This window comes from Chiroxiphia lanceolata, chromosome 23 (assembly GCF_009829145.1).
Source record: "Chiroxiphia lanceolata isolate bChiLan1 chromosome 23, bChiLan1.pri, whole genome shotgun sequence".
NCBI classification, from domain to species: Eukaryota; Metazoa; Chordata; class Aves; order Passeriformes; family Pipridae; genus Chiroxiphia; species Chiroxiphia lanceolata.
The window spans coordinates 1,175,301-1,189,783 of record NC_045659.1 but is presented as its reverse complement, the minus strand read 5'-3'; the positions used below and the strand labels follow the sequence as shown (position 1 = coordinate 1,189,783).

The 14,483-nt window shown below is 59.4% G+C and overlaps 1 protein-coding gene across 1 annotated transcript; it reads left to right on the top strand.

Annotated features, from left to right (window-relative positions):
• Positions 1 to 8,728, top strand: LOC116797651. Its single transcript, XM_032709375.1, has 12 exons — positions 1 to 402; positions 2,531 to 2,593; positions 2,776 to 2,823; positions 2,931 to 3,005; positions 3,138 to 3,174; positions 3,438 to 3,487; positions 3,586 to 3,611; positions 6,907 to 6,979; positions 7,641 to 7,679; positions 7,813 to 7,887; positions 8,519 to 8,555; positions 8,698 to 8,728. Exons 1-12 carry the CDS (start codon positions 345 to 347, stop codon positions 8,720 to 8,722), a joined length of 606 nt encoding a protein of 201 aa, XP_032565266.1. The 5' UTR covers positions 1 to 344; the 3' UTR covers positions 8,723 to 8,728.
• The last annotated feature ends 5,755 nt before the right edge of the window (positions 8,729 to 14,483 follow it).

The following is a 14,483-nucleotide window of genomic DNA, read 5'->3' as shown; positions in this document are numbered from 1 at the left end:
AGCAACCCAGAAAACCTGTGGCTGTTCGCAAAGCATATGCTCCCCTGGAGGAGAGCTGGGCTCGTTTGCACTCCAGAACGCTGTGTTTGCCTTTGGAGCAGGGACACTGCCAATCCTGGCGCTCAACTCGTGCGCAGATCAGTTTTTAGCGTGCGGAAGTGTGTGAATTCTAGGAATTGAGTTAGAAAAACAAAGAACATATGTGTGCTGCGTGCCTGGCTGGGCCAAACGGTGAACTCTGCCGTGCTACGTGCGGGAAGCCAAGAGCTGAGCAGAGGGTTGGAAAGAGTGTGTGTGGCTGAGCAGGGCCCAGCCCCACGTGGAGGGGCTCAGGGCAGGGAATAATGCAAAATTCCCCAAGTGGGATGCTCCAAGAACAGGCAAATAACGGCAAAATAAACAGTGAGTATCAGATGGATGGCTTGTTTGAAAAATAAAGGCATCATTAATGTTCTCCAGGAGCCAATTAATACTGTTCATGTTGTGATAGCGTGAGCTGTATCACATCTCTAGTGCACACGCAGCACCCTCGTACGGGTAATGACTCTGATTTTGCGCTGGCAGACTCAGTGGAGAAGAGATAAAGGACGGGAGATAAAGGACGTGGGGAAATGTGCAGCTACAAGTTACTGTGCCACCAGCTGTGGGTTCTTTGTGTGTGTTTCTAAGACCTGGTAATTATCCCCGAATGATGAGTCTCAGCAAACGAGGGGGTTTGTCTGGGCCCGGGGAGCAAACCAGTGCAGCCCCACGATACACAATGGCAGCGGCAGCTGCAGGAGAGGGGGATGAAACCCTCCAGTGTTCGGATAAACACATCGCCTTTGGAATGGCAAATCATGGAAGGGGAGGGAAGGACGGGAATTATCATGGGATGTGCTGCTTGTTATGATGAATGAGGCAGGTTCTGGGAATGTGCTGGGGTCGGGCTGGGGGTGCATCCTCTGTGAATGTGATGGGAACTGGCTCCTGAGGGCAGCACTGGGGACAGGCCATGGAGACAAATGCTGCTGGGGACAGCAGTGGTGGGCTCTGCTGAGCCTGCTCCGTGCCTGCCAATCCTGGGAGCATGGAGCACAAACTGGGAGAAGGGACTCTGCCAAGGTCTGGGGGACCTGGGTGCCCTGAGGAGCTGGTTTGGGGCAGCTGAGCTGCCTCCCCCGCTGCTGGCAGCTGGGGTGGGCTGGGATGGAGGTTGTGTGGGAATCAGGTCAGGCTGTGGAGGGGCTGAACAGCAGCGTGCGGGATCCGCGTCCGTCAGCGAGCTGAATTCCTGCTCTGCCGAGGGCCCCTTCCTTATCGGCACCAGTCCAGCACAGCAGCTGCGGCAGCTCCGGAGCACTCGGTGCTATCGGTGCCTGCAGGGCGCCTGATAACCCCCGTCCTCTCCCGTGCCAGCAGAGAGCCCTTTCCCTGCTCCTGACCATGTATGGCCACCCAGCCCCACCATCAGGGCACTCAGTGACTGCCTGGCACTACAGACATAAACAGGGACGGGCACGGGGAGCTGCAGGGGCCAGGGAGGCAGCACCCAGCCTGCATCCACAGTCCAGAGCCCCCGGTGTGCTCCAGCAGCTCAGCCCTCTCCTCCTGGCACAAGGTGTCCCCCTCACACAGCCCGTGGGTCTGCAGTGCCGTGTGCCAGTGGCAGCACAGAGAGCAGCTCCCCTCTGTCCCCTGCTGTCCCCTTGGGTCTGGAGAAGGGGTGCTTGGAGAGGGTTATGGGCACCATGGGTGCTGGCAGTGCCTTCCCTCAGCAGAGCAGTGGTGCCTGGTCAGTCCCAGCAGCGAGGGTGCCCACCCAGAATGGGTGCAGCAATTTGGGACACGCACCCCTGGCCGAGCTGGCAGGAGTGTCACAGCCTGGCCACAGCGTTGTTAAACCTGGGCTGGCATCCCTGGGAGAAGGGTCGGTGCTCTGGCTGAGCATTCCCAGTGAAGGGACAGGGACAGGCTCAGCTGTGAGGGACACTGAGGTTATTTATGGTCTCTCCTTGCTGCTGCAGGTGAGTGCAGGGAGCCCGGAGGCTCGAGCTCATGTCCCACCAGGGCCACTGGCCTCATTGTAGGAGTGTGCTGTAATTGCTATGCTAATTGGGACAAATTAAAGTATGCTCTGGGTGAAGGGCACAGTATCGACCTTGGTGAAGAGATCACAGCCCTGGTGCTGGCCCCATTGCCTGCAGAGCAAACTCGAGACTGCGCTGAAATCTATGCCAAATGCAGGGGTGGTTGAAAATATACCACAGAACCCCACAAAAAGTCTGTCTGTTCACTCAAACCCTTCCCCTCCTGCCTTCAAGCTGATGTGTCCCCATCGGGTTGGGCACAGTGATGACACCAGGTATCATGGTCAGACCTTGGGTGTTCCCCAGAACCACCCTGGCTCCTTTTCCCATGGCATGGGCTGGCCCTGCCTGCCCACACAGCCAGCCACGTGTGTCTTTAGTACCCTTGTGCCCCTGGCCCTGTCATGGTGCCCTTCATGAGCCATCTGGGTGCTGACACGTGGTTCTCCCCTCTCTTACAGCAGCCATGGAGGCAACACTCATCTTCCTCTGCTCTCTGCTGGTGCCAGTGGCTGTGGCAGATGGTAGGTGCTGAGTTCTTCCTGGGAAAAGGCTGTGGGACCCAGGGGAACTGCTGTCCCATGGATCCAGGGGGGGCTGGAGTGGGGTGTGGGACATGAGCCTGTGCCAGCTGGGGTCTGTGGGTGGCTGCCAGGGCTCAGCCAGGGGCTCGCTCACCTCACACCCCTTGTCTGCCCATTCCCAGTGGCCACCCAGGAGAAGGAGAAGGAGGAGGAGGACCCCTTTAACTATGGTGAGCACGGCTGTGTGTGGGATGGGTGTGCATGTACCATGGGGAGCAAAAGAGCTGCTCCCTCTCCTGAACCCAGCAGGAGTGAGCCCCTGTGTCTCCTTCCCCAGATTACCAGAGCCTGAGGATCGGGGGGCTGGTGTTTGCCGTGGTCCTGTTCACCGTTGGCATTCTCCTTATACTCAGTAAGTTGGGGACCTGGCGGTGCTGGGCTGGCAGGCCCGGGCAGCAGGGGCTGTTCTGGTGGTGGGGGCACTGGGAAAGGCCACATCCCATTCCCACTTTGGCCACACTCACAGATTTCTCTTCCCTTGCAGGCAGGAGGTGCAGGTGCAGTTTCAACCAGAAACCCAGGTGAGTGAGGGCAACCCAGTGGGGAGCATCTCCTTGGAAAGCCACTCTGCTCCTGGGCTCCCTCCCACAGCTGGCAGAGTGGCTGCACCCTCTGAGTGTCCCTTTTGGGTGCCCAAATCTGGGGGATGCTCTGCTGCAGAGCTCCTGGGTGGCAGAGGAGCTCCTAGAGCACCTTCCCCAGTGTGTCCCTGTGCTGTTGGGCATCCCACCCCCGGGATGGGGTGCAGCTCCCAGCTGCTCTCACCGTACCTCTCTCCTTGCAGGGCTCCAGGGGATGAGGAGGCTCAGGCAGAGACCCTGATCACCTCGAATGGTAAGGTCACTGTCCCCTGCCCTGTGTCACAGCCACCTGCCCACAGAGCTCCCGGTGCTGGGCAGGCTCTGCAAACCCCTCTGCTCTTCCCTTTGCAGCAACGGGGGCACAGAAGGCGGAGAACTGAACAGGAGCCATGCAGTGAGTCCCTGCCAGTCTGGGTGGTGGCACCAGGATGGGAGGGACACCTGGGGCTGTGTGTGGGGGTGTTCTGAGGAAACCAGGCTGCTGGGACTGGCAGCCCTGCAACCCCAGTGTGGTGTGGGGGCAAGCACTGGAAGGGCCCAGAGCAGGGAAACTCACAGTGCTGGTGGGTGTCCTTCGGGCAGCCCAGCAGGAAAAGGAAGCATCTGTCGGGATTTTCCCTTGTGTTACACTTCCTTTTTTTGTGCTTCCCCACCCCAAAGTGGTTTTGGTTTTAGGGTGTTTGGAGAGCTGGGTGGGGGTCCCTCAGGGTGTCTCACCCCATGAATGCAGTCAGAGCTCCCCGAGCTCCCCGTTTGTGCCCCCGTTTGGAGAGGGGGAAGCCTGGAGCCCACGCTGGCAGTTTGAGAGCCAAGCAGGGAAAGGCGTCGGTGCTGCTCCCAGCCTGACTCACTGCTCTCCTGCCCACGCAGACCCAGAGACCCGAGGAGAGACGCTCGGATCGCAGACGCCCGCGGCCTGCGAGGAAACTGAAATCACAGCAGCAGGTCCCTCTCAGGAGGCACAAAGCTGCCGTGTCTGTGTTACCCTCTGTACTCCAGCACCGGTTCTCTGTTTCCTAACCCGACTAAACTCCGCTCACCGCCCTCTCTGCCTCCCGTGGTGTGTAATGTTGCTGTGAGATGATCATTACCTCTAGGGCTAGCTGTTGCTGATGTTGTAATCGTGACTTTCTCTTCACCTTTCTCGTGCTGTGCGTGTGATTCGGGCTCTGTAGGACTGGCAGGCGCTGCCCTTTGGGCTGCCCTCCAAGCCTGGGAACAGGGGCCGTGTGGGGCAGGGAGCGTGGGCTGTGGGGCAGGGACACCCTGTCCCCCAGCCCAGAGCCCACGTGCTGGTGGTTCCCCTGCTGGCTTTGGGCAGGGCTTGGGTACCCGCAGCGCCCCAGGGACCTGCTCAGTGTCGCCGTTTCAGCAATAACCCCCTGCACACCCCCAGCCCAAAGGCAGCTGTGGCAGGGGGTGAGTTGGGCAGGGACATCCCATGGCTTGGCTCCCCTCGCTGGGAGCACTGGGGGGCTGGATTCGAGGCTGAAGGGAGCTCTGCTGTCTCGACTGCTTGGCACTCCCCATTCCTGTCCCTGGCTAAACCCGTGGGATGCTGCTTTAGAGTGAGGAAAGACCGTGGTGGTGGCAGAGAAGCCCTTGAGGTTCCCAGCATGGTGACACTGTGAAAGAGGGCAGCTGCACAGCGGTGCCCCCGTTAACCAGCACAAACCAGCTCCTTGCCTGCACTCTGCCCATGGACAGAGCTGGGCAGGGTACACAGTCCGAGGGCTACAGAGAAACAAAATCCTGTCCGTGCTTGTCTCCGACAGGGAAGGGGCAGCTCCCTGCCCCTCCTGCTGCCTTGTCGCTGCCTGTGCCACCCCTGTCAGTGCTGAGTGTTGTCTTGTGGTGGTTCTGTGTCACTCCCAGTGCCAGCTGCCCCTTCCCCCGTGGAGCAGCAGCAAGAGGTGGTCTTGCACACCTGAGCTTGCACTGTGGCAACGTGCTGAGTCCACAGTCCCTCATCACCTTGTGTTTGCTCATGGGTCAGAGGCAAAACTGTGGGTTTTGGCCCTTCCCCAAGGCCATGGACAGGCAAAGCCTTGGCTGGAGCTGGGCACTGCCAGCTTGGGTGTGGGGCACTTTCCTGGGCAGCAGCAGGGCATCACCAGCGCTGCACTGAAACACCTCAGGGTGCCATCCTCACACCAGGAAGGGGGTCTTGTCCTCCAGGATGGTTTTGAGAGGGGTTTCTGCTGTGCCCAGCCCGCTGTGGTGGCCCTACCTTCAGGGTGGGCTGTGTGCCTGGTGTGCCTTGGTGGCACCGGGAAGCTCTGTCCCATCTGTGCCAGGCAGAGGGAGCGTGTCTCTAGTTCTCTGTCCCTTCCCCAGTACTGTGTCCCTTCCCTCCCTCCTGGCCTGCCAGAGATCTCCCAGGCAGAGCAGACCCCCCGGCCTGGCCCCTGAGTGCCAGTGGTGTGTGTCCCTCGGAGTGCCTGTGCTGTCCATAGTGTGCCGTCGGTGTTAACACGAAACAAAGAGACCCCTGTGGTGTGTAAAATGGCCAAACCCTGACTGTTGTAAAATAAACTGAGCTATTGTGTTTCCTTTTAAATAGGCGAGTGTGCTGCTGTGCTGGAGGGGCTGGTGTGCTCTGTGCTGTGACCTAAGGGGAAAGGAATAAAATATCGTTTCTATTGGTGCCTGGCTGCATCATCTCGAGGGCCGTGGCGTTCCCAGGGCAGCCTGGCTGGGCGAGGCTCCGGCAGCTCCCACGCTGGGGAGAGAGGGGCAGGGGCAGCGCCCTGGGCAGCACAGACGGGCTTTGTGCGGGCAAAGCCCCCTCCCTGCGCTCTCCCTTCTGCAGCCAGGAGCATTTCAGCGAGAGCCAGAGCCTGTGTGAAGGGAGCGTGGGCACAGAGACTCCTTGTCCCTCGGCTTTTTGGGAGCTGCTGTGTTGGGCTGCTGCCGCGCCCGATCCGGGGGATGCCGAGCGCTGCCAGGGCACCGTGACAGCAGTGCCACCACAATGGCCTCACACAGCACCCTCCAGGGCTTGGCTTCACCCCGTGGCGCCAGAGCTGGGCTGCTGGGGGCTCTGGGTGCCTGCACTCCTTGGCCATGCCAAGGGGAGCCTCCTTTGGGGGCAGCTCCCCCCGGCACTAATCGGCTTGGGCGTGTGACTCGCGCCCGCTGATTGAGAGATTAGAGCAAACTGGATTGCACAGCCCTCCTGGCAGCTGACCTGGCTGGGCCCGGGGCTGGCACCACCCCGGGGAGCACAGCATCCTGGTACCCCACTGCCAGCAGGGATGCACCACGGACATTGCTGTACCAGGACTCCTGGGATAGCTCAGGCTGGGAGGTGCTGCCCCGGCTGTGGGACACCTGCAGTGCCAGGCTGGGAGGGTGAGGTGTGCTGCCTGCTTCTCTCTGGCCAAAGGCAGCCTCAGCCTGTATCCCAGCCCATCCCTCGGGATCACCGCTGCTGCGGGAGGTGAAGCCCAGTTGGGCTGGCGCTGGGAAAGTGAGGGAGGGCTGGGACAGGGACACCCACGGCTTGGGGTGCCCGGCCCTCCCCGCTGGCTGGCACGGTGGGTTCTGCCCTGCCCTGCCCTCCCCTCCTTCCCAAAGGCGGGCGGGAGGGAGCCCTGTGCCTCCCCTCGTGACTGCGATAAACATTACACCGAGGCCATTAATGTTTAATGAGGTTTGTCTCCCAATTAATGCGCTTTCCCGTGGGTGCCCCACTCCCAGAGCGAGGCGCCCGCCGGACGACACACCGAGGCGATGGGTGACGGTAAGGGCAGGCACCTTCACAGGGGCATCTCCGTGCGAGGTGCAGGGCTGCTCCCTCTTGCGTGGGGGAAACCCTCACCAGAGATTTGGGGGGAGACATGAGGATGGATGCTCAGAGCTCCACAGCCCACTGGCACGTCGGTGCCAGCTGGTGTTTGGCTTCTTGGGGTGATTTCTCCTTCCAAACGGCTCCCGGTAGAGGGCTGAGCAGTCAGGTGAGGTGGCTGGAGAGGTGACACGCAACTGTCAGAGGGATGAGCCTGCAGGCGTGGAGGGGCACTGCCGGGGTGCACCCTGGTGTGAGGGGTGAGCCCGCAGGGCTGCTCAGTTCTGCGTGCCAAGGGAGCAGAGCCACTGAGTCCTGCGGGCAGCGGCGCTTCCCGAGGGCACTGGAGCCGGGCCCGTCTGCAGCTTCACCTGGAGCCTGAGGACTCCTGTGCATCCTGTGAACGCAGCCTGCAAGTGCATCCCATGAATTCACCGTGGATGTTAAACTTCCTGGGATGAAACGCAGGAGTTTGGGAAATATTTACTGGCTGGGCTGGACACTGAGGAAGTCACAGCACTCTCGTTGCAGCCTGCATTGCTGGTCTCTCCCACCTCCATGCCGTGAGCCCGGCACCCAGGACCTGGCTCTCACTGAGATTTCTCCTCTTTTCCAGAGCAAGCGCCCGAGCAGGGCCTGGACAGGTTCAGCTACGGTGAGTGTGTGCCCTGGGCAGCCTGGGGGCTGCAGGCAGAGGGATGGGCAGCCCCCTCCCATGCTGCCCTGCACTGTGGGCTCGGCCCCACACCCTGCCTGGGCTGACACCCCTTGGCTCTCGTGCTCCCCAGACTATGACACCATCCGCAATGGGGGGCTGATCTTCGCTGTTGTGGCTTTTGTGATCGGGCTTCTCATCATCCTCAGTAAGTTCCTGGGTGGGCTGGACACCCCCTCAGATCTGTTTCCTCCTGATCCTCTCACCTCCCTCCTCTGGCTGGGTGTGGGGCTGGGGGCCACCAACCCTGCCCCACAGCACCAGGGGTGGGCACAGCCTGCCCCAGGGCTGCCTGGGAACTTTCCATCCAGGCACTCTCCCAACAGAGAGCGAGTTGGGAAGGAGACCACGTAAATATTTAGTGTTTCCCTGCCAGCACCAAGGCTTCAGAGGGAAGGTCACTCATTAAAAATAGCAGAGAAAACTCTGACATTTCCAGAGCGAGAAACCAGTCTTCCCAGAACCCTTGGATCTCAGCAGCCCCCAGAGTGACCCAGTGCTGGGTGTGCAGGGCACCCTGTGACCCTACCTGGCTGTTCTGGCACTGCTCCATACCCACACTGCTCCGTGGGGCTGGGCTGGCTGCAGCATCGGGGCTGGTGCAGGAACAGTGCCCAGTAGAAAACCAACAGCATTTGCAATCGTGGGATGGCTTAGAAGACAGACAGACAGGCTTCCAAGCGGGTGTTTGTGACTGGGCAGTGCCAGGGCTTGCAGAGGTGAGACGGGGCAGGGGGAGGCTCAGCCCCAGGGACCTCAGTCACTCCTCTTGCCCCCAGGCCAGCGGTTCCACTGCGGAGGGAAGAAGAAGCCGAGGTGGGTGTTGCACGGTTTCCAGGCAGCCTCATCTCTCCTCACTGTCCCAGGCCTGACAGGGGGGATCTTGGTTTGTGCTCCCCTCAATGTCTCAGCAGCATTGCTCCGTGTAACACGTCTCCCTTTGCTTTTTGCTCCACAGACAAGGGAACGAGGAGAACCTGTAGGTGCAGGTAGGCTGCAGGAGGAGGCTCCAGCTGGCAGCCAGGCTCCCTGCGCAGGGAGGGATGCTTTGGGGTGCTTGTACTTCAGGGAAGTACCTACAGGGGGGGTTTCTTGGGACACACTGGCCATGTAACCCTCCCTCTGCTTTCAGAGCTGCTGTGCCACCATGGAAGCAGAGCTCCATCCAAATCCTTACCAAAGGCCACCCCTTCTCCTGCTCCAGTGGATCCACTACCCTGCAAGGCCAAAATGCAAATTACCCTCGTGCTTCTTCTCCCTCTCTCAGACCCAGCGAGAGTTTCTTGGCTAATAAAGTTCAAGCTCAGAGAGGTTAAACTCTGTACCCAAAGGCGTTTGAATCACCCACTCTCCTGGCCCAGCACCAAAAGAACTTTTCTGCCCTGTGGGCATCTTCCACCCCAGACCAGGAAAGATTCCTGCTGTGTCCCGTCCCCCCCGCCCCCCCCCGGCATGGAACAGCCGGCTGGCTCCACCCTGGCTTTGCTCCGGATGTTTCTTCTCCCGGCGGCAGATTCCTGGGTCCTGCAGCACTTGCCTTTCCCTTGGGATGCTCGGGCAGCAGCTGGCAGCGCGGGCACGTGTGGGGCTGTTTGCGTGCTTGTGTCTGGCTGGGATGGAGTTAATTCCCCCCGTTTCAGCCCTCGTGGTGCTGGGCTGCGTGTTGGGAGCTGGGAAGATGTTGGTAACACACCAGTTTTGGCTCCTGCTGCTCCCGCAGCATCAGTGTTGTCTTTTCCAACATCTCCCCCACCAGCAGTCTGGGGGTGGGCGGGATCCCGGAGGGGACACCACCAGGACAGCCCCAAACTGACTGAAGGGATATTCCAGCCCATGTGACATCTGCTCAGGTATAAAAGGTAAGGGAAAGGTGGAGAAAGGGGGTTTTTTTATGATTTACAACCTTTGTCTTCAGGAGCAACCTCTGCTTCCTGGAAAGGGGCTGGACATTGCCTGTGGATGGGAAGTAGAGAATACAATCTTTTAGTTTCTTTTTTTCCCCCTTTTCTTATGTGCACACACCTTTTGCTTTCGATTTCTAAACTGCCTTTGTCTGGAATCACAAGTTTGGGGGATTTCCCCTCCTTTTTTCTCCCTCCCTGTCCTGCTGAGGAGGGAAGTGATGGAGTAGCTCAGTGGGCAACTGGGGGTCCAGCCAAGGTCAGCCCACCACAGCATTACAGAGCTTGATCCAAGCGTCCTTCTCGGTCAGGAGCAGGGCTGGGATGGAGCACGGAGCTGTGTGAGAGCTCACGGCCTCTCTCAGCTCCGGATACAGACAGAAACGCCTCTTTCGAGAAAAAAAAAAAAAAAGGCGCAAAACTCTCCCGCAATTGGGCGGTGAGTGAGGAGGGAGGTTCGCTCCGTGTGTGCTGAGCTGGACCGACACAGACCCCTAGTGACCGTAGGGCAGGGCTGCCTGTCCCCCACCACTGCCCCCACCCTGTCCCAGCACCTTCACCCCTTCTCCTGCAGCTCTGGGGCCGAGGGTGCCAAGGGTCACCCCAAACGGGCAGAGAAAGAGGGACTCAGGGACAGGAGGAGTGGGGAACTCTCCTCAGCATTCCAGGGGGTGCTTGGTCAGGGAACACTTGGGGTGAGAACACCAAGCTTCCCACCCTCACCTGAAGCTGCTGTAGGGGCCCAGGTGTGTGAGGTGCTACCTTCCAGAAGTCAAACCATCCTGGTGATGCTGGGATGGAGAAACCAGCCCCCAAGGTCCGTTTGGGCTTTGATATAGGTCAGACATTGACAGAAAAATAGGATTAGCTGGGGCAAGGTTATTAGGCAAAATCCGTGCAATTTGTCTGATCTGAGGTGCTTATTTAACACAGTAAGGAGATTATTTTGGAATATAATTTTGACTTGACACTGACCCACTGATAAAGAGTCGTTGCAGCTTCGCACAGCCCAAACAGGGACCAGGGTCCTCCACCTGAGGGAGAAAATGGTTAATGTTTGAACTTGATGACCTTAGAGGTGTTTTCCAACCTGACTGATTCTGTGACTCTACGAAAAGTGCCTGTTTGCAAGCACAGAAAGGTTTGGTCACAGCAGAACTGCCCTGCCCACTCCCTGTTCTGACCCCTAGTCCTTGCTGAGGGCAGTGGGGTTGTGTCCCCCAAAAGCAGCAGCCAAAGCTCCCAGCAGGCAGGAAGGCAGTGGGGTGTGAAAAGACCCGCCCTCAGCAGAGTCTCACACCCCTGTTCCCCGGTGCCAGGGCACAGCCGTGCCCTTCACCCCCCGTGGAGCCCCACAGACGGAGCCCCCGTGGCTCGGGGGCCGGGGATTACGGGGAGAGAAAAGCCGTGTCTGGCTGCCCGTGCGGGATCTCTGTCTCGGCACCAGATGGCATTAATAGCATTACTCTGCACGGCTTGTGGACACCCACGTGTACCTGCCCGGCCCCTCACACCCCTGGTAGGGGCTGGGGACACTCGCAGGGGGTGGCAGTGGCAGGGCAGGACATTCTCCAGCACGGGAACACTTGCCCTGGGTGTTCCATTTGGAGGGCAAGTGTTGTAACAGCTGCACTGTGAGCAGCCCAGCTCCCTGCTCCTCCAGGAGTCTGGGAACCAGGAACACAGGAAAGGCACAAGCAAATTATATGATGCACAGTAAATGTGGCCTCCCTGTGCCCCTGCTCTCCACACCTCCACAGTCCTTTGCTTTGGATGTTGAGCCCAGGAGCTTTGGGAGAGGGAAGCTGGGAGGACCACAGGAAAAGGGTACCGTGTCTCCTTCCTCCTACCACTGCCCCAGGGAGAGAGTCCTGCCTTCCCCAGGGCTTGGGTCAGGTGAGTCGTTGTCCCCATTGGAGGGTGTCCCACAGGACAAGCCCCAGCCTCTCACCCCTTTCCTTGAGCCCACGGATCCCCCGGGAGCTGCAGCCTCAGCCAGGAGGCGTTTGCCTTCTCCCCTGAACCAGGCAATCTCAGGGGATTTCTCTCACAGTCCCTTGAGCCATTAATCTTCTCAAAGTAAATCTTTTCTGTGGCACAAAGGGGATTGAGTAAATAATACGGTGGACAACCAGAGCGCCCTTTTCCTCTGGGAAGACTTCCAGAGCCAAACAGCTTCCCCTTGGCACTGGCTATTCCCTGTTTGCTTTGCCGGTCTGTGGATGGACAGGTATGAGGGAGAGGGGTCCTGGCCAGCTGTGGATTGGCCTGTTGTTGTTCTTCATCCACGACTGAATGGAAGGAGATGAGGCAGCGGGGCAGGAAGCAGAGGAGCAGCAGCTAGGCAGGAGCCTGCCAGCACTGCTCCACGATGCCAGGGGCGCATTTGGCCCGTGAGGAAACGTGAATGCAAAATGTCTCCTCATTAGTCTAAAGAGGAGAGCAGCAAATGGTGACTGAGGGAGCCAAAGAGGAACGCTTGAGAGGGGAGAGATGGGTCGGGCTGGCGGGGAGCCAGGCACGCGCCTCGTCCTCCCTTTGTTCTGCTCCCGAAAAGGCAGCACATCCATCAACAGCAGCTCCTCTGCCAAAACAGCAGCGCTCCACAGGCCCAAATTATCCTCCAGCCCAAGCAAACGACATTTCAGCCTTCGTCTCCCACTGCCCCGAAGCAGTGGTTATTGGGGAATAACTGCTCACACGAAGGTGGCCAGGGGACCCAGAGCTGAGCAGCCCCGTGGCAGTGATGCTGTGGGGATGCAGCCCAGGGATGGATGGACTGGCTCTTGCCAGTGGGATTCACAGTGGGATGCAGCTGGAAGCAAAGGAGAGTCCCCATGAGCCCAGTCCATGAGTGTCAGGACCGTGCCTCGGAATCACAGAATCATTTAGGTCGGAAAAGACCTCTAAGATCATTGAGCTCCATTAACTAACGCTGCCAAGGCCACCACTAAACCGTGTCCCTGGGGATCACATCTGTACACATCTGTCTTTTAAATCCCTGGTTTAAATCCCTCCAGGGTTGGTGTTGGCTCCATCACTGCCCTGGGCAGCCTATTTAGCCCCTGGAGTTCACTGAAACTGTGCGAGGACAGAAACTGTGGAGCCGGCGATGACAGGGACGCCGCTCATCCCCCCGCACGGGGCTTCCCTCGGCAAAGCCCCGCTGCCCCGGTCCCCGTTCCGCAACGGAGCGCGATGACACTAGAGGGAACCAAATCCCAGCTTCTTGCCGGGAAAGCGGCTTTTCCCTGGGCAGCGGAGCATCCCGGCACCGACCCCGGCTCCAGGAACGGGGCACCCGGAGCTCTTCGCAGACAACAGAACCACAGGCTGGTTTGGGTTGGAAGGGACCTTACAGACCACCTCGTTCCACGCCCCTGCCACGGGCAGGGACATCTCCCACTAGACCAAGCTGCTCAGAGCTCCATGAAGCCTGGCCTTGAAGGGATGGGGCAGCCACAGCTGCCTCACCACCCTCACAGGGAAGAATTCCCTCCTGGCATCAAGTCTGAATCTCCCCTCTTGTAGTTTAAAATCGTTCCCCTTTTCCTGGCACGATCTGCCCTCTATACCAAGCTGTGTTTTGCTTTTGGACACGCAGCCCTTCCTGCTGTGCAAGACACAAAGGGCTCAAGGAGGATCTCGGTTTTGGGTACATTGACCTGCTGGCAGCTGCCTGTCCAGGGTTTGCCTGTCCTTTATCGGCACACAAGACCCTTGCCACCTTTGGGGTGTTTATTCTCCCACTACCCCACGAAGCAGCCGCTCTATCCCCTCTGCCACTGGGGGAAACTGAGGCACAGACAAGGTGGGAGACTTTCCCTCCTCAGCACCCACACAGGGCCAGCCTCCAGGACAGGTATGACAGGGAATCACAGCCAGGCATGCCCAGCCCTTTCCCACCCAGGTGTGCCCAATGATTAGCCCGGCTGAAACCCATCCTGCAATTAGCCCAGCTGAAACCCATCCTGCAATTAGCCTCACAGCCTCCTCCGCCATGTTACTGGTGGGACTGGGCTGGCAGTGTCTCCGTGGACCAGGGTGCCCGGGAGGGGTCACGGCAGGCTGGCTCTGCTCGCCGGAGAGGTGCCGCGAGGGTAAGTTGGCGATGCGTGGGAAGTGCTTTGTGGAAATCGGCTCGCGCCGATAAGTAGCCCTGTTGTTTTAATAACTGTTTCCTCCGGGGATTTGTCTGCGAGGGCGGCTCAGGGCACGGGGCTGGGGGCGCCGGGAGGTGAGGTGTGTCCGGGCCGGAGGGAGGATGAGGTGAGCTGTGCGTGTCCCTCTGCAGCACCTCTGCCCTGCGCAGGGCGCAGCCCGGGGCTGGGGCTGACCCCAGAACCGTGGGGGTGCAGTCGGGACCTTCCTCTTGGCTGTTTTTCCCGGTGCCCCTCTGCGTGACTGTACAGAGGGTGGGTTTTTTGCACGTCAGTGGATGAACTATCCTTAGGGTAAAGGACCTGACTGGCTAATGGGGTCTGCAAGCGCAGGGCACTGCTGTAATCCCCGGAGCTCTGGGGGAGCCTGGAGCTGAGTATAAATGCTGCCCAGAAGCAGAATAAGTGCCAGGGAGGGGGAGGCTGAAGCGGGGTGGCTGTTTGAGGGGGGCAGTGGGCTGCCCTGTGCTGTCAGGAGAGGCGAGACCCTGCTGTATGTGCTTTGTGGTGAAGCCTGTTGGGGGCTCAGAGCTGTGTGTGGGCACGCGTTGCTACAATTTCTCCTGTGTCTTGTGTGGAGTTTGGGCCAGGGAAATAATCCCTTGGTATCAGCTCCACCTTTTAGCAGTGCAGCTGGGCTGGCTGCTGCCTCTGGCAGGCTGCTCATTGCCTGTTAGCAGGTC

What these genes read in the sequence shown, in the direction of transcription:
- LOC116797651 (XM_032709375.1), top strand. Translation starts at nt 345, where the DNA reads ATGCAAAATTCCCCAAGTGGGATGCTCCAAGAACAGGCAAATAACGGC. An exon ending in TGGCATTCTCCTTATACTCA is followed by an intron (nt 3,006 to 3,137) that starts GTAAGTTGGGGA and finishes CTTCCCTTGCAG; the next exon opens with GCAGGAGGTGCAGGTGCAGT. An exon ending in CGGGCTTCTCATCATCCTCA is followed by an intron (nt 7,888 to 8,518) that starts GTAAGTTCCTGG and finishes TCTTGCCCCCAG; the next exon opens with GCCAGCGGTTCCACTGCGGA.